The sequence below is a fragment of the Trichomycterus rosablanca genome, chromosome 18 (genome assembly GCF_030014385.1).
Source record: "Trichomycterus rosablanca isolate fTriRos1 chromosome 18, fTriRos1.hap1, whole genome shotgun sequence".
Classification (NCBI taxonomy): domain Eukaryota; kingdom Metazoa; phylum Chordata; class Actinopteri; order Siluriformes; family Trichomycteridae; genus Trichomycterus; species Trichomycterus rosablanca.
Window position 1 is genome coordinate 26477095 of NC_086005.1, and position 25463 is coordinate 26502557.

The 25463-nt window shown below is 40.5% G+C and overlaps 1 protein-coding gene and 1 long non-coding RNA gene across 2 annotated transcripts in view; both read left to right on the forward strand.

The window, feature by feature from the left end:
• The window catches only part of LOC134332173 (HMG box transcription factor BBX), a 31777-nt gene extending 26658 nt beyond the window's left edge, over positions 1 to 5119 (forward strand). Inside the window, exons 13-17 of the mRNA XM_063013702.1 lie at positions 426 to 577; positions 717 to 806; positions 2684 to 2872; positions 3014 to 3188; positions 4760 to 5119. Coding sequence (XP_062869772.1) covers positions 426 to 577; positions 717 to 806; positions 2684 to 2872; positions 3014 to 3188; positions 4760 to 4850 — 697 coding nt within the window. The 3' untranslated portion in view covers positions 4851 to 5119. The remainder of the gene's footprint in view (positions 1 to 425; positions 578 to 716; positions 807 to 2683; positions 2873 to 3013; positions 3189 to 4759) is intronic.
• An 11700-nt stretch (positions 5120 to 16819) lies between these two features.
• Positions 16820 to 18707, forward strand: LOC134332785 (uncharacterized). Its single transcript, XR_010015311.1, has 3 exons — positions 16820 to 17125; positions 17854 to 17916; positions 18561 to 18707. It is a non-coding gene; the product is annotated as an uncharacterized LOC134332785 (long non-coding RNA).
• The last annotated feature ends 6756 nt before the right edge of the window (positions 18708 to 25463 follow it).

Consider the following 25463-nt stretch of genomic DNA (forward strand, 5'->3'; position numbering starts at 1 on the left):
GTGCTGCACTGAATGCTGGGATTGCCTTTAGCGCTAGGGAAGCGTCGGACGCTCCCTCGTCATTCAGTCAGATTATCACTTAGAATTAAGATGCCTCAGTAGGAGCATTTTAAAGGATCTAAGAATTTAGACACGCCCTCTTCTCGGGAGTGTAGGATGACGAAAAATACGTCTATTTTGAGAGATCACTAGGTTTTCGGACAGACCCTTAATATTTCAATGACAACTTTAAGAAAGAAAAGCTGTCATGATATTGGCCTGGCCGGGCATCTAACAGGCACAGTTGACTCCCTTAGGAAAGGAGGTCATCAAATCCCTTAAAATGTTTTAGGAAATGTTAAAACACTCTGCTTATCTTGTAGTTTTGTGGTAGTAGCAGGGTGTGAGTATTGTTTATGTGCTCTCATGATATCTGTGATCTGCAGCAGTTTAGGAAAGCTGGAGGAGGAGTTTGAGAAGAAGTTCAACAGCCTTCCTCAGTACAGTCCTCTAACGTTCGACAAAAAAAGCACAGCGGTCACCAAAAGGAAGAAAGCCAACCTAACCAGCCTTCCTGAAAACCCTGTGACCAGCAAGGGTAAGTACACGGTGTTACATCACTTCCTCTTTGCCCGGCCACTCATCGCCGGTTCTGTTCGCACCAGCAGGAAGTTCTCAGACTAACACAGCCATCTAACACGGCATGCCATCTTGTTTTCTCTTTTATTTACCATCAGGTTCATCCCCATCTCAGAAAAAGACTTTAACCCACAAGAATCTAAACAAAAACAAGCAGAAACAGGAGAGAGCTGCGAGTTTGGAAAAAGGTGATACAGGAAGCATGCGTCATGCACACATCTGCTTCTTTTGTTATTTATTTCTTGATTCCTTATAGAGTGTGAAAATTGGTGTGAAGGTGTTGTGTAGTTGTTGAGTAGTGGTTAGGGTGGAGGTTCATCTGTGGTTCATCTTGTTCTACTTCACTGCAGAGCAAATGTAGGTCACGGGTTAAAAAAAAGAGGCCAGATTGAGGCGCTTTAGGACAGCGGTCCCCAACCTTTTTTGCACCACGGACCGTGGGAACCCGGAGCTTTTTCTGCTGCTTTCACGAGATGCTCCCACCTAGGGGTGACGGGAGACAATAACACCCGGAGTGTGTTCCTTATGTCCAGTCTACGCCGTAACTTTATTTTGGTTGCCATCACTGCATAAAATCCCCCTTCACAAAGATAGTATTGTGGAAATGGAAGCAGTGTTTCCGTTGCTTTTGTAGCGATCTCTAATTATTTATTACTTCTGTGCGTCCCGGTGGTTGGGGATCACTGCTTTAGGACACTTGTCGTTAGGTTCTTGTCACTAGAACCTGTTTAGGTCTCGTAATGCACCCACAGGGTCCTGTTTTTGTGATCATGAAAAATATGGGTGGATGTTCATCTGTGGTTTTACCTGACATCGTGTTCTACTTTACTGCAGAGCAAATGTAAGTCACAGGTTAAAAAAGAGGCTCGATTGAGGCGCTTTAGGACAGCGGTCCCCAAACTTTTTTGCACCACAGTTTGGTTTCATATAAATGTAAAATTAGTGGGAACTCTGAGCTTTTTTCGCAGCAGTGAGATGCTCCCACCTAGGGGTGATAGGAGACAATAACACCCGGAGTGTGTTCCTTATGTCCAGTCTACTCCATAATTTTGTTTTGGTTGCCATCACTGCAGAAAATCCCGTTTCACAAAGATTGAATGTTGGAAATGGGAGCAGTGTTTTCATTGCTTTTGTAGGGGACCACTGCTTTAGGGCTCTTCTCGTTAGGTTCTTGTCACTAGAACCTGTTTAGGTCTCGTAATGTTCTCACACGGCCCTGTTTTTGGAATCATAGGACGAATAGGAAAAATATGGTGGAATATCACCAGCCGTCTGTGAATCCAATAAACTGGAGCAGAACTATGTAGTTGTAAATTTAGAATTAAATAAATATTATTAAAGATATTGGCTATGTCTGTGTGGTTGGGGGTGATAGGGAATGGCTGAGGCCCCACAGTGGATTGGCATCCTGTCCGGGGTATGTTACTGCATTGAATTCGGGGAAGCCGGACCCACTGCAACACTGATGGGGTTAAATGTCTAGCTAGTGATCAGCTAGCAGTAAACAACACTAGTGCCTATTCCAAAGTCATAACATAAAGAATTTATAGCACTCAAACCAGACCCAGTCTTGTGTGTAGTGGTCAGTAGCGTGGAGTGACCGCTTTTACAGGTTTGCAGCATCTTGTGGCGTTAACATGCGACATCTTCGGTTCACGTACTACGCCTACGCAATTTGCTGTGAAATTCAAACTGTAAGGTTTGTGTTTAGTGATTTAACGTAGCGTTCCTCATGTTTACTGGTTAATCTGCACTATGAGGCGTCCTAGTAATCCTACGGCAATTCAGTTAGCAATCGCTTAGTCAAAATGTCCAAGATGTCGAAGTAAAGCAGCTACAAACACGACTCGGGTAACTGAGTTTGGAAAAATCTCAACCAATCCTGTGGACACAGGAGAGGGGTCAAAACACGGGTGAGTATTTTAGTTTTTAAGACCGTCGCTGGATGTTCTGGGTTTGCATTCAACTATTAAGGTAGCTGTGCTGTGTATTGTAGCTTCCATTTATTCTATCATTCAGTTTATGAGTGTGACACTTTCCTTTAAAAATCTGTGATTTTCTGTAGCCATAAATCAGCCTGATCTGACGGGCACCGAGATAAACGCAATGAAGCCAGATGTGGCGTGCGTTCCTCTCTCACCCGACGCCTGCAAGATGGGCAGCGTGCCCGTGGGCAGCCAGAAGAGGAAAGCGAGGAAGAATAAGATCACGCATCTGGTGCGGATGGCTGATGGGCGAGTCTCACCTGCCGAGGGTGAGTCCGCTAGGAGAGACAAAAGCGCTCTCTCTGTCTCACAGACACGCACACACACACACAAAAGGAATCAGAAATTTGTTTTATCTTTTTTATTTATTATTATTATTTTGTCCTGAATGTGGCATTGTGTTGTTCTAGCTGACAAACTGAAGGAGCTGACCCAGGAACAGGACGAAAAGCCATTAACACACAAGACTTTATGCATCACCGAGCGCTGCTTCACCGAGTCCAGACCAGCCGAGTCTGGCAGCCTGCCGGCCTTCTTCAGCCTGGCCGCCCTCGCCGAAGTGGCGGCCATGGAGAACGTGCACCGGTACGCAACCGCATAAACAGTACAAACACGTCAGTCCTGTAGGGATTAGTCTCTCCAGGAATGTAGTAAATAAGGTCCTTATTTATTATTATCTGGTTGTACTGCAACCTTTTTATATACTAGAGTATCACTGCAGTACTGGGAACAATCCAGCACTTAATTAAAGCAACAGATGGGCTGCAGTCAGTCAGTAATTGTACATCCACAAAGTTTATCTGTAGGATAGATGTAGGTGTAGCTTATAAAATCTGCAATAAATGCACGTACCAGATAGGTACTTGAAGTGCTCAGTGAATGTGTGTATGTGTAAAAATATGTCATAACTACGCAGGCATTTTGCAATACAAAAATATTATATTAAATTTTATCCACACAGGCGCCCAGGTGGTGCAGTGGGATATTCCGCTAGCGCACCAGCGCCGAGATTCTGAACTCCTCGGTTCGAAACTCGGCATTGCCACCGGTCGGCTGGGCGCCATCTAGCGGGCGTAATTGGCAGCGCCTGCAGCGGACACGTTTCTGCTAAGGCGGGATGACCGGACTATGTGGGTGGGGACTTAAAACGCTGTGTAAGAACCCTGATTAGCAGATAGAGACGCCTGTGCAGAGTGCGTAGGTGAAAAAGGGTACCGCTAGGATTGTACGCGGGTTGGAGGAGGTGTGAGCAGCAATAGACCCTCCTCGAGTGCAATCAGGGATCCCCAGCAGCGGAAGACAAATTGACTACGCTAAACTGGGAGAAGATGAAAGAAAATGCATAAATAAAATAGGGAATAAAAGCACACAGGTGTTAAACATGGCATTAAAATCCACGTGGTCAAAAATAAATCTACATGGTCAAATCTTAAATCTTTTAAACATCACAGGGCCGTATCACCTGCCGTGGTCGACTAAACTAGTCTAACTAATTTTATTAGTATGTCTAGACAATGTCACTGCAGAACAAGTCTGACTTTGGACATTTTTTTTTAAAGATATACGACAGTGCCTACTGTTTTAAAAAATATAGCAATATAACAGCTATTTTGATAGTTGTACCTCAGGAAATGTTAGCTACCAGATAATTTTAGACATGCCTAACTATTTTATTACCCAAAAAAAGACCAAAAATCCATTTTTTTAGTGTTTTATATGAATATACGACCAGGACAGTCACACCACCAGGCATTTTTATCTAAATACATTGTATTGACTTGTTGGAGGCAAATCTCACACAGCTTGTGTGTGTTAAATGATTAAATAGAAAATTAAATAGAACAGAATAAAACTGGACATGTCGCCACAATGATCTGTGTTGGATGCTGGATGCTGAGTGGCCAGTTTATTAGATATACTGACGTAGGGACATATTCAGAATCTCTGGACTTTACTGCTGGGGAGACTGCAAAGTACGTCCTGTGTGACCGAGTAAGTGAAGTGAAGTGAAGTTGAATTACTCAGCTTCCAAATGCAGTTGAGTAATGTAGAGTAATCTTACACAGCTTGTGTATGTTACATGTAGTACATTAAAAAGGGTTAAACTATTTTAGACGTGTCGTCACAACAATCCATGTCCGTGTGTGTGCTTTCAGAGGCCAGCGAGCGGTGAGCATGGCCGCCGACGGCCAGGTGAAGGACATGGCTCCTCAGACGCCCGTGCTGATCTCCTGCGCCGATCAGTGAAGCTCTGGGTGTGGACTTATCGGGACGGATAACTCTTGGAGCGTTGCGCTGCGGAGAGAGAGAGAAGTGAGAGGCATGGGATCGATTCTTGCAGACGAAGAGAAGGAAGACGCTTTTCATGAAGGCTTCTGCGTCCATCATGGACGGACCACGCCCAATATTGCCGAGGTTGCTGCTGCTGTTGAAGTTGGTGTTTGTATATGACTAAAAGGAATCTAAAGGAATCTAGGAGCGCTCTCTTTAATTTTTTTAATGCTTCTATGGATCAGCTCTTTGACCCGAAAGTGACTGTTGGCCTCTCTCTCTCTCTCTCTCTCTCTCTCTCTCTCTCTCTCTCTCTCTTTGACATTCTCTTTGTCAGAGGAAAATCTTGTGGCTTCCTGCTCTTCTTCCTGCCCAAAAACACACACACACACACACTTATGCTACCTGTGTATATGTGTGTGTGTGTGTGTGTGTCTAATATTGCGTAATAGCCCCCGTACCGCACAGCCAGGCTGCTCACCGCCCGAGTTTAGAGTCCCTCCGAGTGCAGGCTTCACTTTTAACGATGCACAATTAACGCCTAGATGCCTCTTTTACGTTCGACGACACGTTTGAATGACGTCAGGTATAGACGCGGTCGCTTTCTCCTTTCCCTCGCCGGAGCAGCCTGAGCGAGGCCGCACAAGCGATCCGAACAGGTTACTGAATTACTGAACACTGACCTGGTCAGAAGCCATTTGATCTCCTTTTTTGTTTTTGCTCTGATGGCACCCTGTTACTGTACTGCGCACCCTTCCACTCTCACGTGCACAGCTATAGAGATGAGTAGAGTTTTTTAGAGCAGTATACTTGAATTGATACAATGCATTTTATGTCAATACTTGACCTTCCTGCGGCGAGTGTGTGTGTGTATGTGTGTGTGTGTGTGAGCTGGTAGCGTAGCTCTTGACAGCTAGTCGAAACCAGTGCTACTAGTTTCCTAACGTAGTTTTGTAACAGATTCTGCACTAATTTTTTAGCTATGTGCACACTGTGTTGACAGTTTGGAGTTTCTAGGTTTGCGTATCTGTCGAACTGGCCGTGTGTGGACGCTTAGCGGCCAGTTTATTAGGTATACCGACGTAGGGCCGTATTCAGAACCTCTGGACTTTACTGCTTGTGAGATGTTAAGTACGTCCTATGTGACCTAGTAAGATTCACGCAGTATTCTTGCATACGGACCTGAATTTAAAACTCATGGGTTTTTCCCAGGTCCTTTTAACCACCTATCAAAACATTCAGAAAGTAGTTTGGCTGCTCTACGGATCTGTCCGAAAATCTAGTGATCTCTCTACACAGACGCATTTTACGTCAACCTACACTCCTGAGAAGAGGGCGTGTCTAAATTCTTAGATTCCTTAAAAAGCTCCTACTGAGGTGCCTTAATTCTGAGCGATAATCTGACTGAATGGCGAGGGAGCGTCCGACGCTTCCTCAGCGCTGAAGGCAATCCCAGCATTCAGTGCGGCACAACTTTTGGTGGACAAATGCGGAGTTCTTTTCAAATGTAAATAAATCCTCATTGATGTTTAATTTGTATAAAGGTATGATTATAATCATATACAAGTGTCGGGGTCGGGCTCGTCGGGGACAGTTTACCTGTTTTTGATACACGGAGGGAGACCATTTAAAACTGTGGTACCATGACCTTATGAGTTCGATGTCTTATTAGAGTCCTCTACTGAGGCAGCTACACAGGTAGGCATCAAGGCAGCTCACTAGGTTTTAAAACAGAGCCTAATTTGCCCCTAGTTATAATTAAGTGAGCGCGCCAATCCGTTGTGCCCTGTGATGGACTGGCGCCCTGTCCTTTCGTGCCTTGTGTTTAAGGGTAATAACGAACTCACTATGAATCTAATTAGGATGAGTGGCTATTAAAGCTAATAAATAAATAAATGCTATCCATAACATTTGTACTATTAATAATGTTTAGATTGATATACATTACGCATGAAACAATTCAGCTGTATTTGAACTAAGTATTACATATATAATGTTATATTTAAAAATAATCTTTTTTCCCCCTATTTTATTTATGCATTTTCTCCCAGTTTAGTGTAGTCAATTTGTCTCCCGCTGCTGGGGGATCCCTGACTGTAGTCGAGGTGGGTATATTGCAGCTCAGGCGTCTTAGCCCTTAGCGGAACCCTTTTTCACCCATGCATTCTGACAGACGCCTCTCTATCTGCTAATCAGGGCCCTTACACAGCGTTAGAAGACGCTACCCACATAGTCCGGTCACCCCGCCCTAGCAGAGATGTGTCTGCTGCAGGCACTGCCGATTATGCCCACTTGATAGCGCCCAGCCGACCGGTGGCAACGCCGAGTTTCGAACCGAGGAGTTCAGAATCTCGGCACTGGTGTGCTAGCGGAATATCTTGATGATATTATTTTATATTTAATGATGCACTCCTGCCAATTATACACTATATTAATATTAATTCTATCATGCAGTATGTTTGCATTAGTCATGAATTAAGTAAGTAATCACACCAAATTGGATCGTCTCGTGTTTCTTCTTTTTTCTCAAAATAAATAATTAAAAACCTCTCAAATTCATAATGTAATAATATAATTTAAACAGCAATAACTGTTTAGCCGACATTAAAACTGTTGCATATAAATAGAAGTTAAAAGCAATTGATGTGAATCTGATGTGTAGTAGAGCAGATTTAATGTAGCTATAAAGCTCTCCTGTCTCGTGCTTTGATTCTGCTTTATTAAATAATCATGTTATTTATTCTGTTATCAGCCATAACTAGCAGGCTAGGGATAGAACGGCTTTATTTGTCACGTATACATATACAGATGTAAAGTACAATGAAATGCTTTCTTTGCGTATCCGAGCGCAAGGTGAGCCATCGTACGGCGCCCCTGGAGCAGAGCTGTTGGGTTCTGCTCAAGGGCCTAACAGTGGCTGCATGGCCCAAATCTCTACCCACTAGGCTACCACTGGATGTACATAGGCACATCAGGCGGTGTGGTACCCACACAAGTTTTCAGCATCATGGGTTTGAACTTTGCTTTCAGTTGCTTCCACTGTTATTCATGTGGGTTTCCTCCAGATATTCTGGTTTCCTGCGCTACTGTTCTTTGCTGCTCTACATTTCTCAGTTGTGAGAGAAAGTGGGTGAACGTTCAGCCCTAATCAGGATTAAGCTGTGAGGATAAATAAGTATATTGATAATATATGTAGTGACACGTGAGATCTTTAATGAACGATTATAGTATTATTTGAAGGCAGAGTTTTTATTGAGATATCACAGTATGAAATACTGTCTTTATAATTATGGTGTTATCGTGCCATAGCGGTACCTCGTGTTTAGGGATCCGTTGTGTTTGACCTATAAAATATGATCTGCTAATCAGTTTACAGTCAGAATTTTCCATAGATGGATTGATTTGTGTTTTTTTGCATCACCGTTAAACGTATAGGTAAAACCTGGCAACCTTGAAGGTATCATTCCTCCAGATGTCTGAATACGGCCACTAGGAACCTGTAAACTGTCAATGCAGTGTAGTTGAGTTTTAAGCAATGGTTGTTATTATATTATTATTATTATTTTATTATTTTTTTGTAAAAGCCATTTTAATCAGATCAGCTTTTTCAATTTCCGACTTCGCAATCCCTGTCGGCACTGAGCGCGTCCTCCGCTACTGTTACAGGACGAGGCTTCGGCGTTCACGTTGCCGCACCTCTTCCCCTTCGAACGAAGGGAACGGAACAGAGTTCCTCCGTTTCTACTACGTTCCACTGTTCCGCTGCTTCTATCCATTCCTGAGGGTTTCACCGTGGGAGAGATAAAAGACGAGTACAAAAACGACTCTCCCGCGAGTGCGACTCTTCTTCTTCGTCATACCTACAGCACTGAGGATCTTAATCAGCCGTGCAAAACACAAAGCCTGTTCTTTTTTTTGTTTTGTTTGTATTCGGTTAACAATTACACTCGTTTTCTTTGGCTGGAGCTGAAATAGAGGCTGCGCCGATGCCTGAAAGACTCCTGATTCTGCTTTCACGGAGCTCATCGATCCAGTCGAAATGAAGGAAGGCTCCTGGACGGACTGCAGAATGGGAACCCCCCCACTAGACGTTCGCAATGTCAGCCATAATGCTTTTGCTAACACGTTGATTAATTTTTTTTAATACGATACTGTAGTCGATTCCTTTATTTTGTAACGTGTTGTGTGCTTTAGGGAATGATTTTATGGCCTTTTTCCTCTTTTTTATAACACAAGCCTCTGCGTGAGATAAATTTTACTGGATTAAGATGTATATAAATATATGCGTATTTATATATGGGTCAAAGATGAACCATTTTTCCTCTGAAGGTTGATAAAATTGATAAACAAACAGTCATTTACAGAATGATCTGCATTCCTGCTAAAACAGGTTGTGGAAAAATGTCTTTGTTGTTTATTAGCTTGATCTGAGATCAGAAATGCTTATCAATAATAATATTAATCACAGAATTCTCAAGGCGGCTCGGTGGGTAGCACTGTCGCCTCACAGCAAGAAGGTCCTGGCTGGGCGGTTCGGGTCCTTTCTGTGCGGAGTTTGCATGTTCCCCCTGTGTCTGCGTGGGTTTTCTCCGGGAGCTCCGGTTTCCTCCCACAGTCTAAAAACATGCAGGCAGGCAATTGGAGACACTGAATTGCCCTTTAAGTGAATGGGTGTGTGTGTGTGTGTGTGTGTGTGTGTCTGCCCTGCGAGTGACTGGCGTCCCGTCCAGGGTGTTACTGTGTGCCTTGCGCCCATTGAAAAGCTGGTATAGGCTCCAGCACCTTGTTTGGAAGCTGGGATCAGAGTACAGGGTTAAGGGCCTTGCTCAAGGGTCCAACATCGGCTACATAGCAGAGACTGGGTTCTAACTGGGTTCTTCTGATTCTACCCACTAGGCTACCAGTGTCCCAATACAGAAGCATATTATTTTAGTGACGTTAAGACATTAAGCTAATAAACCTCATGCAATTTTGACCCATATATATAAATATATATATTTACCGGTTAAACCAATGAGCGCTGAGCAGTTCTGCACCGCTTCTAGAGGTCATAGTCCGTGCTTTCGAGAGTGCACACGCGAGACACGCGTCGCCATGTTTAACTTTCGTCTAATGAGCACAGTGAGACGTGTGAACCCGTGAGTCTGAATGTCCTCCTGTTCTCCACTTTGACTCAGATCCAAGGGATTTAACCTCATAGTGTTTGAGCGACGGCCTGATGCAGCGACGTCATCGGCATGCAGAGAGAAAGACGAATCGGTGATAATGTGATCAGTTCTCCTGATCTGCCATTATTTATATTTAAAATTTCCTAATAATTTTATGACTTAATGCAAATCTCAGGCTTGTTATAAAAGTGCAAATTTATCTTGTGGTTGTCAGGAGTAAAGCGTATAAGTGATGTGAGGGAAATGATCGTAAAGTGATTGATTTATTAGAACTATCCCACTTCCAGTATGATATTTTCATACGAGTATTAAAGACGAGTGGCAAATTAAAGGAAAAATAAAACCAGGCATAACATTATGACCACTGGCAGGTGAAGTGAATAACACTGATTATCTCTTCATCACGGCACCTGTTAGTGGGGGGGATATATTACACAGCAAGTGAACATTTGATCCTCAAAGTTGATGTTAGAAGCAGGAAAAATGGGTGAGCGTGAGGATCTGAGCGAGTTTGACGAGGACCAAATTGTGACGGCTAGACGACCGGGTCAGAGCATCTCCAAAACTGCAGCTCTTGTGGGGTGTGTCCCGGTCTGCAGTGGTCAGTATCTATCAAAAGTGGTAAACCGTGACTGGGTCATGGGCGGCCAAGGCTCAATGATGCACGTGGGGAGCGAAGGCTGGCCCGTGTGGTCCGATCTAACAGAAGAGCTGCTGTAGCTCAGATTGCTGGAGAAGTTCATGCTGGTTCTGATAGAAAGGTGTCAGGGCTGTTTTGGCAGCAAATGGGGACCAAGACAATATTAGGAAGGTGGTCATAATGTTATGCCTGATCGGTGTATCTTGCTAAGAAGCTTTCTGCCAATGTTCTGGAGTGATGGAACACCAACGTTTCCAAACGTGGGGACTTAGGTTAAGTTCATGACTGTAAAGCCAGCAGCATGGGTTTTAAAATTAGAATAAAATCAGTAGGTGACTTGGTGAATATGAAGTTCTGATATGATACTGATAGATGAAGATACTTGATACTGGAATCATCGTTTGGTTAAAAAGATCTTGCAGATTTTTCCTCTACAGCGCCGTACGTCTTCCCGAACGTTTCGTACATTCAGGGTTTAGTCAAACAAGTTCTTCCCATCACGTCGGCTATAAGAGAGAAAGTGCACAACGTGAAATCATGGATACCATGGGGGGGTTTTTTTCAGACATTTTGCCAAAGAAAAGGAAGCACTGTCTCTTTTGAGACTTGAATTGTGTAGAAAGCCAGACGGACTATTCCGGGAGTTTTCAGGTAATAATTGCATTGTATTAGCACAAATTCCATTTCCTCAGCCTTTACCTGCATTTGGGCGTGTTTTTAAAATGCCTATTTTCAAAAATACAAATTTGCACCTTAAATCTAACCCAAAAAATTTAAATCTCACGTTCATGGTTGTATCCCTGTCACGACATGAAAAGTCATTCCTGTAAGAATTCGAACATCCCCGCATGATAGGTCGATGAGGTTCGGTCCCTCCCATCGAACGACCTCCATCCCGTTCTTTCCGAGTACTGTAGAAGATGCCTCTTAAATCTCGACTTCCTATCTTAGCTATGAAGCTTCTGCTATTATTATTATTATACCCTTTTGTGCTAGAATTGTCTATGAATGTAATGAATTTTGTATCTGTATTTTTCTAACTCTGATTCTAGTCTTTCTGTACGGAGCTTTGTATGGAGGGATTTGCTCCCCACACTGAAACCTTTATAACTTTGTCACGGTTGTACGAGGCGGCTCTGTTAAAGCGCCTCATCACTGCATCGGCTCGATGGATTATTGATTAGAACATTAGCTACATAAACCCATAATCAGACGTCTAATTACTAAATAGAAACCAGGGAAATTTATGACAGATGATCACCAAACCCTCTGTTATAACCTTATTTATTGCTTTCTCGTCATTCATTCGACCATTTTCTGCTCTGTCTGAGAATGTACGTCCACTGGCTTTGTCTAGGGTTAGTTGTCTTCTCACGATATTTTAAGTGTGCTCGATGGGATTTAGTGTCACTCGTACTGTATGCTGCCATGCTTGAAATTTGATTGTTACAGCCCTGTTGTCGATGCAGCCTTGCCTTACTAAAACCCTGCGTAGAAAAGGGGTCCCTTCGCCATTACCTTTCTCAACGATTCCTACGTCATAACACTGTCTGTTAACTCAAATGTTATTCCTTTAACACCTAATAAAGTGACATAGATATAAACCTGCCTGCTTGTACTTCTTTCTGTGTCCGAAAGCAGCGTGTCGAGGATGTGATCCTGTTTAAAAACAGCCCATGTAAGAAAAAGCTGTTTTATCTGATGCATTCACTGGTTGGTGGGAGATAAATTCCTAATACTCCCAGGTGGGGCGGTCCGGGTCCCTTCTGTGTGGAGTTTGCATGTTTTCACCGTGTCTGTGTGGGTTTCCTCTGGGAGCTCCAGTTTCCTCCCACAGTCCAAAGAGTTCATTAGAGATAGAAAATTGTCCATGAATTTAACTGATGAATCTTGTGTAACTAGTAACTACCGTTCCTGTCATGAATGGAACCAAAGTGTGTAAAACATGACGTTAAAAACCTAATAAACAGGTGGCGCAGCGGTAAAAACACACGCTGGAACCAGAGCTGGGATCTCGAATACATCGTATCGAATCTCAGCTCTGCCTGCCGGCTAAGGCTGAGCGGCCACATGAACAACGATTGGCCTGTTGTTCAGATATGGGCGGGACTAAGCCAGATGCGGTCTCTCTCTCCCGTGACTGGTGCAATTACGACCTCTGCTGGCTGATTGATGGCGCCTGCACAGAGATGCTGTCAGGGTGTGTCTCCCCGTACACAACGCTGAGCTGCACTGCACTCGTCAAAGTGTAGATGATAAGATGCATACGGCATGCTGCCGACGTGTCAGAGGGGGCGTGGGTTAGCTTAGTTCTCCTGAATCAGAGGAGGGATCAGCATTGGTGGAGAGGAAGCATGACGCAATGGGGCAATTGGACGTGCTAAAAAGGGAGAAAAGGGAAGACAATGCATGAAGAATATATATATATACAGTGTATCACAAAAGTGAGTACACCCCTCACATTTCTGCAAATATTTCATTATATCTTTTCATGGGACAACACTATAGACATGAAACTTGGATATAACTTAGAGTAGTCAGTGTACAACTTGTATAGCAGTGTAGATTTACTGTCTTCTGAAAATAACTCAACACACAGCCATTAATGTCTAAATAGCTGGCAACATAAGTGAGTACACCCCACAGTGAACATGTCCAAATTGTGCCCAAATGTGTCGTTGTCCCTCCCTGGTGTCATGTGTCAAAATCCCAGGTGTAAATGGGGAGCAGGGCTGTTAAATTTGGTGTTTTGGGTACAATTCTCTCATACTGGCCACTGGATATTCAACATGGCACCTCATGGCTAAGAACTCTCTGAGGATGTGAGAAATAGAATTGTTGATCTCCACAAAGATGGCCTGGGCTATAAGAAGATTGCTAACACTGAAACTGAGCTACAGCATGGTGGCCAAGGTCATACAGCAGTTTTCCAGGACAGGTTCCACTCGGAACAGGCTTCGCCAGGGTCGACCAAAGAAGTTGAGTCCACGTGTTTGGCGTCATATCCAGAGGTTGGCTTTAAAAAATAGACACATGAGTGCTGCCAGCATTGCTGCAGAGGTTGAAGACGTGGGAGGTCAGCCTGTCAGTGCTCAGACCATACGCCGCACACTGCATCAACTTGGTCTGCATGGTCGTCATCCCAGAAGGAAGCTGACGCACAAGAAAGCCAGCAAACAGTTTGCTGAAGACAAGCAGTCCAAGAACATGGATTACTGCAATGCCCTGTGGTCTGACGAGACCAAGATAAACTTGTTTGGCTCAGATGGTGTCCAGCATGTGTGGCGGCGCCCTGGTGAGAAGTACCAAGACAACTGTATCTTGCCTACAGTCAAGCATGGTGGTGGTAGCATCATGGTCTTGGGCTGCATGAGTGTTGCTGGCACTGGGGAGCTGCGGTTCATTGAGGGAAACATGAATTCCAACATGTACTGTGACATTCTGAAACAGAGCATGATCCCCTCCCTTCGAAAACTGGGCCTCATGGCAGTTTTCCAACAGGATAACGACCCCAAACACAACCTCCAAGATGACAACTGCCTTGCTGAGGAAGCTGAAGGTAAAGGTGATGGACTAAACCCAATTGAGCACCTGTGGCGCATCCTCAAGTGGAAGGTGGAGGAGTTCAAGGTGTCTAACATCCACCAGCTCCGTGATGTCATCATGGAGGAGTGGAAAAGGATTCCAGTAGCAACCTGTGCAGCTCTGGTGAATTCCATGCCCAGGAGGGTTAAGGCAGTGATAATAATGGTGGTCACACAAAATATTGACACTTTGGGCACAATTTGGACATGTTCACTGTGGGGTGTACTCACTTATGTTGCAGCTATTTAGACATTAATGGCTGTGTGTTGAGTTATTTTCAGAAGACAGTAAATCTACACTGCTATACAAGTTGTACACTGACTACTCTAAATTATATCCAAGTTTCATGTCTATAGTGTCGTCCCATGAAAAGATATAATAAAATATTTGCAGAAATGTGAGGGGTGTACTCACTTTTGTGATACACTGTATATATATATACAGTATATATATATTTAAACTTTTTAAGCACATTTCCGGTCCTTTGACACTGCAGCTCGACTGTGATTTTATCAGTTTATCACTGTGGTTAGATGGGGGACATTTAAAGATTTGCACCAGAACCAATCATTGCTGTTTTGGTTGTTTAAAAATGGTTCCTAAATTCTCACCTCTTATCAGTGTGGACAAAAAAACAGCTACTAACTAATATGAGTGTTTAGTAGCAGCAGGAGAGCGTGCTGGACAAACTCACACTTGTTTCACTGAAATGATTGTGTGACCAATGTGACAACAGATGCACTGTATAATATACAGCGGTACATTGAAACTCAACATCAATTGGTTCTGGAAGTTTAAAAGACGTTAAGTTTTAAGGTATTTTTTCCCATAAGTATATATGGGAAGCCTGTTAATGCGTTCTATGCTCCAGTGGAACTGCATATATTTTAGGCTCATGTAAAATAATAGGGTGTTTTTGACACTTATTCACTGAAAATAACACAAATATAATATAAGAACACTGAAATACATAAATAAAAGCTGCACTTTAGCTTTACTTCTTTATTGTTTTCTTATGCTTCTTAATTAGTGGAGAGAACAAGGCAGTAATAATTGAGAGAGGTTTAGTGTTTCTATGTCGTTCTTTTAATACATAAGGTTACTTTTTTTTTTTAATGATAAGCGTTTTAGACTTTCAGAAAAGCTGATTCTGATTCTCACAATTTCTTAGAACCTCGAGCTGTAACACAAGTTTAAAAGTGAAACAGGAGAGAAATCCAGCTGAACACAGATACACGTGGAGCTTTTAGAGCCACACACAAATGCAAATTCATCTCATGTTCGCATGACGTTTTACCGCACCGCTCAAGCAGAGCACTGAGCAAAGAACAGCTGTTCATTGTTAATTTGAAATTAAATAAATACATTTTTGAAAAAAACAAATTGAACATCTTGAGTTTAAGGGAAATGTTGAGTTTAAGGGTACAAATTTCTCACAATTTTGAGTTTAGGGGACGTTGAGTTACAGGGTACCACTGTATTTTTATAATATATAAATAATAAAAATCCAGGTATTCATGTTCAAAATAATCAAGGCGTGAGCTTGTGAGTTTGTGTGTACAGGTCACATGACCACTATATACAGCAATACAGTTTTTTTCTTTCAGCTGAAAGGGAACTACTGAACTTTTGAGAAAAATTATCTCTTCCTCAACTTGCTCCACGTTCCTTTTAGCTCTGATTTCTCTCACCCTGTTTGTTGGTAAGTCAGTTAATTTCTTGGCAGTTGGTGGCAACTGTGGTTGTTTTATTATTAAAATTCACAATCCACAGAAAAATGTTTTGACAGACAGTTTTTCTGTATTGCTGTGTAATCAGAATCGTGTAACCTAGAGCAGGTCTGGTGACTCTAAATGTATTTAAACTCTACTTGAAGTGTTATATAATGTATTTATACACTATACAACATTATAAACCATACAAGCTTTAGTAGAACTTTCAATAATAAAAGAGAAACTGAGTAGTGTATGTTGGCTATTCCTGGTCTGATCATTAAAATCACATTCTAAAATTTTCTAAAATTATTTTCAAGAACGCACACTGTGTGGAGTCTATCTACTCAAGTCAAATCCACTCGCACTACTTATTACTACTTATTAAAGTCAAAATAAGTGTTAATGTAAGGATTTCTTTCATTGCACTTGTAACTGTACAAGGTGGAGAAAACATTACACTAATTTAATTTTATAACTAATGTTTTTTAATCTATGTATATTTTATTTCATTACCTCAAATTATATTAATAACACATTATTAGAAATTAAGATAAACATTTAACATTTGTCACAGAGCTTGCTGTTTTACGTCCGTGTTGGTTTTCAGGATGTAAGTGAGAAGCAGCTCATTTTAATCAGAAAAATAGACTGAGTTTAAAGCTTTAATCAGATAAAAGCAGAAAGTGCAGCTGATTTTTGTGCAACCATCAAAAAAGGCAATGATATGACTGCTTTTTCTGATATACTGCATTAATTACTCTACTAGTTTTGTTAATAATGCATTTGGTTAACAGGCTGCTCTGTGTGTGCTACACTATTTTCAAGGTGCAGAGGACATTATTGCAGCGTCTGAAGGATCGACAGTGTTCCTGCCGTGTCCTTTACCGTTTAATTACAGTGATATTTTAATTAAAGTCAAGTGGGTAAAGGATGGAAATTTAGAGTTATGTGCATATTTAATTGAAAAACAAAGAATCCATAGTCTAAAATGTAGACCTCGGTTTAATGTAGGTCTAGAACCTACAGGACTGTTTATTACTAATGTAACAAGCCTCGACTCTGGTCTTTATAACTGCTCAATGACAAGAGTGATACCCCCACCAACGATAGAGAGATATTCAGCCCTGAGGCTTCAGGTTACAGGTAATATTTGTGTCTTAATTTGTGCTTTTTGTGAGTGTTAATGTGAGTTTGTGTGTATTTGTGTGGACATGAGATTGAATGTGTGTGCTTGTGTGTGAGTGTATGGGAAAATATAGGTGTCTGTTTGCATGTATATGTGTGTGGTTAAGTGTTTATGTGTTTATGTATGTGTGTGTGTGTGTGTGTGTGTGTGTTTATTTCAATGGCACTGACGACCCCACCTACTTAAAACATCTTCCTGTGTGTCTTGGTACACACACACACACACACACACACACACACACACACTCACACAGACTGAAGTAAAAAGTCCCTGTGTAGTTCTGCTGTGATGAAGCTATTTGTGTGGAATGTTTCTGGTGCAGTTGCATTATATTCATTATATTCATTATATTCATTATATTTAGGTGTGGTAACATATTTTTGATCAAAGTGCTTTAACTTCACTACACACTGTGAGAAATCTAGCAGCATTTGTGCTATTTTAATCATGAATGCCCTTGACTGTTACAGAAATACACTTTCTCAACATTTCTCCACAATGTTCCTTAACTCTCCATTGCTCAATTTATATTCAGTCATAAATCATAAGTCACTAAATGTTAATGTAAAATGTAAACAGATTATTTGATTTCCATTGCAGAGACTTAAACACACACACAGACTTATTTAATACTAATTCATACCAATTTAGCGCAGCCAATACACCTTCTTCATGTTTTTGGCAGGTGGAAGGGAAACTGGTTACCATGAAGAAACCCACATAAGACAGTCTGCCACCCAGGCCCCAGGTGACCCCCACAAAACCTGACACAATATACGAGGGATCTTCAAAAAGTTTCCGCACTTTTATATTGTGGTTATAAGCAGTGAGGGTGTAGGAGGAGGAGGAGTAATCAGTCGTGTCTGAGAGACTGAAAGACTGAGAGACACTTATAGTCCGGATTTAGCGCCGTCTGATTTCCACCTTATTGGACGCTCAGAGAAGCTTTAAAGGGAAGAAGATTTTCATGTGATGATCAGGGGCTACACGCTCAACGAAAAACATTTCTTGCTTATGTCATTTAAAAGTTGGTACGATGCTGGAAAAATGCATCGGAAGGTGACTAAGTTGTTTTTGAAATTTGTAATAAATAGATTTTAAAAAGGTGCAGAAACTTTTTGAAGATCCCTCAATACATTTTAATGATGTTTATTTTAATGTTATTTAGATAACACTCTTAACATTATTTATGTTTGGATTACGTAAATGTACCACAAAAGTTCTAACATGACAATTTTTTTAATTAGTAATGAATTTGTTGCTGATTCTTAGGTTATTAACTTAATGAAAATGAACATGGATTAGCACTACCTTTTAAAAATTAAAAGAAGCATCTCTTGTTGTTTGTTCATTTATGTTCGAGATTCATGTAGAATTTCTTTTTACCTCTAGGCCACGAAAATTCCGAATGCCTTTACTGCACTACAGTGGTTTGTGTGACCACGTTCATCATCTTCATCGTTGTCATCACATTTATATGGATACTGTACTGCGTCTGTATGCGTAGGACTCAAAAATAAAAACATGATTTCATCATCATCATTGTCGTCATCAGCATGTTTATCTGGGCCGTTATGTCTAAGATTAACCTCTGGTGAAGGTCTCTGCCAAAGTTCTTCTGTACCTGTTTAATGCCAAAAGGAGTTTAATCTGTACAAGAATAAACTTGTGTATATAAATGAGTATATAAACAACCTGAATCTTTAAAATCAACGTTTTCTGTTTTAGAGATATACTTACAGCAACTTCTACTCATGTTGCATTAAGAAAGCATTTAATATGTTCTCCACGTTCATTAGACATTCACACTTACAGATAGGTATGTTATTTGTTTATTTATAGTCATGTCATATTTATAGTCTATGGTTCAGACATCACACAAGTGATTACAAATTAATGCTTTCTGCTTTTATGCTTTTTATATACTGTCCCTAATTCTTTAGAATTGGCTTTGGATAACTTCTAGTTAGAATTCTGAGTAGTTTAAAACTCTGTCTTACACTTCCTGTATTCTGAAGAGCTGTTTTCCTGACGTCTTAAAAAGCAGAACTGAAGGATATCAGTACAACACTTTTCCACTCATATCTTTGTGTCATTCTGATTGTGTGTGTGTGTGTGTGTGTGTCTATGTATAAAAATGCAGTTAAAGTAATTTTATTAAAACGTGTGTGTGTGTGTAAATCATTTATAATAGCTGTATATGTACGTGTACATTGTAATCTGTGGGCAGTTTGCTGAAAGGAAAGAGGGTAATAGATCACTTGTGTGTGGGGGTTGGACTTTTAGGTTCATTTGGAAAGGACGTTTGTCGTGTGTGTGTGTGTGTATGAGTGTAGAAGAGAGCTTGATGTGCATATTGTTGTTATTGTGGTAAACATGGTGGAGAGGAATCTACTGTGCTTTGTGGCTTTATTTTTCTCTTCTGCTACAAGCCGAGGTAAGAACACTTCATTTCCCACTGAGATTAACGTATGAACTATTATTATAAAGGTTAACACTGAAGTTTCATCCTAATTATCTTTAATAGTCATTATAAATATATTAACTATTAACTAATATATCTCAGAGATAATAGAGAGCACATTTACAGCCAGGTTATTAGTTTAGCACTAAGATTCTTTACCTTTAAAGTAAATCAACCATTAAAGCTTACAAATATTACAAATATTTAAAAACATTTTGGTATGGTACAGATTTGCAGAACTTTTAGTAAGTCATTAAACCGAAATGAAAAACTGTGACTCACACATTCTCATATCTTTATATAGCTGCTGAAATAAAAATATAAATGTACATATTTATGTATTTCTATGTATTAATAATCCTCAGTTTTGTATAAAGGTCATTTATACACCGGCACGGTGGCTAAGTGGGTAACACTGGCACCTCACAGCAAGGGTTCGATCCCCAGGTGGGGCGGTCCGGGTCCTTTCTGTGTGGAGTTTGCATGTTCTCCCCGTGTCTGTGTGGGTTTACCCTGGGTGCTCCGGTTTTCTCCCACAGTCCAAAGACATGCAAGTGAGGTAAACTGGAGATACAAAATTGTCAATGACTGTGTTTGATATAACCTTGAGAACTGATGAGTAACTACCGTTTCCTGTCATGAATGTAACCAAAGTGTAAAACATGATGTTAAAATCCTAATCAAACAAACATGTTGAAAATGACACACAACAAATTAAACAAATACAAACTTCTTTTCTGGAAAAGTTGGAACACTTTGAAAAATGCAGTAAAAACAAACATATGTGATTTGTTCATTTATAAACATTTATAAAACTGACAAAGTACAATAAATGACATCATAACTTGATAAATGAAGTAAATGTTTTCACCAGTCAACTATAACTATACAGTCACATGAGCGCAGTAGTTCTTCGTCGCCCGTTGTTACCTAACACAGTTCACCGTTGCATCATGAAATGCTACCCGAAATTATATTATGCAAAGAGTAGGTGATACATCAATTCTATGCAGAATTACCACCACATGCACTGGGCCAGATCTCCATCTGACTTGTTTTTAAAACTGACCCAACATCAGTGATAGTATGGTAGTGCATCAGGTTAGATTCGACCTCATCAGTTGTTATGATGAGATGTTAGTGTTGGTGCTCTGGTGTGCTACAGTTTTAAATATTATATATTTACAATATTTATTATTATACTAATATTATTAATAGTAGTAGTCGTGTGTGATTACACCGCTCGCCATTCTAACTGGGTGCAAACTAGGCTGTGTATTATTCTCTTAAAACTAAAACATTGTTTTTAAATTAAGAAACATGTTTAATGGATAACTGCTGTCTATAAACATATGAAAACATTTACAGATGACCTGTGAATTGGTACACAGACTGTACATTTCTGTTCTATTTGCTTTATATTTTTCTCTTTTACAGGTGCAGACGAGGTTATTGCAGCGTCTAATGGAGAGACAGTGTTCCTGTCGTGTCCTTTACCGTTTAATTACAGTTATGACCTTTTAATTAGAGTCAAGTGGGTAAAGGATGGAAAGTCAGTGTTATGTAGTTATTTAATTAAAAACAATACAACCCCAAACCTAAAATGCAGCCCTCGGTTTAATGTAGGTCTAGAACCTACAGGACTGTTTATTACTAATGTAACAAGGCTCGACTCTGGTCTTTATAACTGCTCAATGACAAGAGTGATTCCCCCACCAACGATAGAGAGATATTCAGCCCTGAGGCTTCATGTAACAGGTAAATACATGTTTAATCACTTAGTTCACTTTATAGTAGAAACTAATTTATGGGTTTTAACAAGATACCTAACTAATTCCAAAAAAAGCTGTGAATGCAAGGTAAATGCAAATAAAAATAGAAAGCATTGACTATCTCATAAATATATACACATTCCTATTTTAGATATAATACAATATTGTTTAAAAAAAAAGGTGAAGTAACACAGTGGTGAAGATGCCCCCAAATGCCCAATTTGGCCGGACAGTCTGACAGTCAGGAAGGTTCAGGGTTGTGCCAACCTTCTACAATTTTAAACTGTTTAGGCCACTGTGATCCAGGAAACACTCAAAGCCCTAAATATTGTTTTATATTTTTGCCCTGATTTATGCCTTGGCACAATGGGATCGTAAAGAGATCCACAGACAGTTTCTTGGACATCTTGGCTTGTTTTTTTTTTTTTGTCCGAAAATGATTTAAATCGTGTGGCTTCATAGCCCTAGGTGTTTCACTTTACAAACTAATTCAAATTGCAAAAGGTGGACGCCAGTCGAGTTCTAGATACATCTCAATACATTTCATCTTAATTATGGGTGATTAAATGTAGACTAATGGATAAGAAAAGCAATTACAGCCATCCAAAATCAAATCCACACCACAATGAAGTGTGCAAAAATGAAAGGGGTCCGAATACTTTTTGAAATCACTATTTGTGAGCTGTATTTATTCAGCTTGCCTGCTTGCTGTTGGTCTGTCAGATGTGCAGATATGTGTGGATAATAAAACCACTGTAATTCTGGAATATTTTGACTTTAAGTAACAGTAAATAAATCACTAATACTTTTATGATGTAGAAAAAGAGATTTTGATGCAGTAACCAATGTAAAATAATCTATTAGCTTAATTGCATCACAAGTTGTCTGTTACACAGTTTGTCAGAATACTTATGACAGCACTAGTAGTGCACCAGTTTGACTATTTGGTTTCTACTATGCTAGTTAATGTGCTTCATTAGTAGGTATTTAGTCTGCCTACTATTACAGGGTAGCAGAAGGACATTGGCGTGCATATATTCTTTTGTTTTTATTGTTTTTTTTTCCAATGGAATTTTTAGTCGTTTCTCAGACATTACTGAGCCAGCTTTTTAGGACCACGTTTGTACTTTTGAGGGTAGATTTATATTATTAATACAATGATAACCAACAACAACAAACCTGTCCAGGAGTTTTTATACACCGTGCATTGTTCCAACATGGCATATTGAGTTTAATGGTAATTCTTCTCTGTAATTTCATTCAGGTCTAATCCTGCAGCAGATCAACAGCGGTGATCCGTCCTGTGTGGAGCTGCTCTGCTTTCTGGATGATTTAACTCCTCACAAGGTGAACTTCACCTGGACCACAGCAGGTCAGCAGCGTCCTTTAGCAGCTGCTGAGGCCAACAGCACACTGAACAGCAGACTGAGAGTCTGCCAACCTGACCGGCGAGATGGAGACACGATCACTTGCCATGCCAGCATCTCATTTAGCAACTCCAGCGAGCTCTACAGCAAGAACATCACCCTAACTTTTAACTCAGGTGAACCATCTTTATTCTCTCTGTGAATATATATATATATATATACTGTATATACAGTATATATATATATATATATATTCTCGCCTCACAGCAAGAAGGTCCTGGGTTTGATCCCCAGGTAGGGCGGTCCGGGTCCTTTCTGTGTGGAGTTTGCATGTTCTCCCCGTGTCTGCGTGGGTTTCCCCCGGGTGCTCCGGTTTCCTCCCACAGTCCAAAGACATGCAAGTGAGGTGAATTGGAGATGCAAAATTGTCCATGACTGTGTTCGATATAACCTTGACAAGTGATGAACCTTGTGTAACGAGTAACTACCGTGTGTCTGTCATGAATGTAACCAAAGTGTAGAACATGACGTTAAAATCCAAATAAACAAACAAACAATACATATATATTCACTCTGCTCTAGCCACATACAGCTAGAAGCTTTGTTACTGGCCTATTGACGTGTGATTGGCCGAGAAAATGTGTGATTTGGTGGCCTATTTTACTGTGTGTGTGTGTGTGTGTAGTTTCAGGGGGCATTGAGGTAAACTGGTTGATTATAGTCTCCGTCTGTAGCTCTGTGGGACTGCTGCTCATCATTTTCCTTATTGTATTTATATATAAACGTAAGTATAAGTAAGTATGAGTATTTACAATGTGAACATTAGTAATTTATAAATGCAGGTATTGGCAAATTATAAATGAGAGTGGATCTGTTAATGTATGAGATATATATATATATATATAATTGTGAGTAATAGTTAAATAAACGTAAAAGGATGAGTTTCTATAAGTGCGAGTATTAGTATTTCCCTTTATTTGGTATTTTTTCTTAAAAGCCTGAGTTGCAATTGCCGGTGGATTGAGTAGCTGGCACTGCTGGCAATACGGCTTTAATACTTTTCCTTTAATGTACTTTAGTGAGTAGTGTGATATCCCCTTCACCTACTACTGCACTCACCTATCTGTTCTTTCACCTCTCTGCTTTAGGATGTGGTTTTCTTTTGGCTTTCATTTTCTATTATTTTAGCTGTTTGTTATTTTTAGCAATTGAGTTCTTTCTCTTTCAACCTCGCAGGTACGGAGCATGAATAATTCTGTTTCGTGACAATTTTACGCAACTTCCATTGCAAAATGGAAACTGTGACTTTATTATCACCTTCTGATAACAGTGCTGATAACCACTTTCCACTTTTAGACATGTTTTATTAGTCTTAATTTCCATGCAGGCCCTGTTGCATTAAGAACTACCACTTTAGCGGTCTCACATCGTTGTACATGTACATGTATTTCCTAGCTGTGCATCTATTTTGTCTTTAGCATAAAACTAAATGTTATTTTGAAAAATGTACATCAATGTGAGTCCTATATAGTGGTAGTTCTGCTCTGTATATGCTGCAGTGCCTGCACACACACACACACACACATTTTTTTTTTAATATTGTTAGACAAATTACTAGTTATTTTGAAAGATGGAAAGCATGTATGACAATTTGCATGGTTAAATTTATAAATTAAAGAGCACCGAAGTTAGAGGTATAGAGGTATAGAGTATAGAGGTGCAGCTAGTACAACGGGTGCTGCACAGCAACATTGTCCTTGTCTCTTTCTGCATGGGTTTTGTCTGGATGTTCCTGTTTCTACCCACATGGTGTATTATGCAGTGTTTTAAGGTGGTGTCTGACCCATGGCAACCCTGACCAGATATCTTTAAATGTAAAAACCTTGTGGGAGGTGAATTATTTCCAAAACAAGTCGACTCATGCTCATGTATTGTATCGGTCTATTAAATTCACCACCACACAGAGCTCAAGCTCTCTAAAGTACCAGATTAAAAATAAAGTGAATAAAGTTACAACCAAAATACAGTAAATAAATGCTTTCCCACTAGGTGGTAGCACAGATCACTTTTTTCCACTTTCTTGTCTGGCGCCAAGTTTACAAAGCAAATGCTTGAATGTCCACTATAATGTAAATGCATTATTTCTTTGTTGTCCACAGGTAAGAAGAAATGTACTGAGAATGGTGCTATAGTCTTCAATAATAAAATCTATGAGAACTTCAGTTTCTCCAATCCCATGCCACATCCTGTATCTACCACTGGATCAAACATCAGACAGAGTACCAGACCCAGTCCAGAGGGCCATTACCGGACAGAAGAATGCATCTATGAGAACTAACAAGAACTAATTTCCACCTATAATACAGAAACAGGACTATGGTGTGATAACAGTAATTCTTCAGTACAAGCTTCATCTTAATCAGGGTCACACTGGGTCCGGACTGTGCTCTTTACGCTCACCTATTCACTTACACCGTGGCATTCCACTCATTTCTGGTGTTTTTGGAAAGCTTGAGGAGCACTTATCCTTAAAGTACTTGAATTAACCCTCTCTGAGAACACGCCAAGGATCTAACTTTCAGTCGTGTGAATTCTGGAGCCAGCACTACCAGCTTTTCTATCATGCCGCCAACACAAACTGTGAACAGAAAGTACAGAATATGTGCAATCTCGTAATGTACAGCTGTGACGT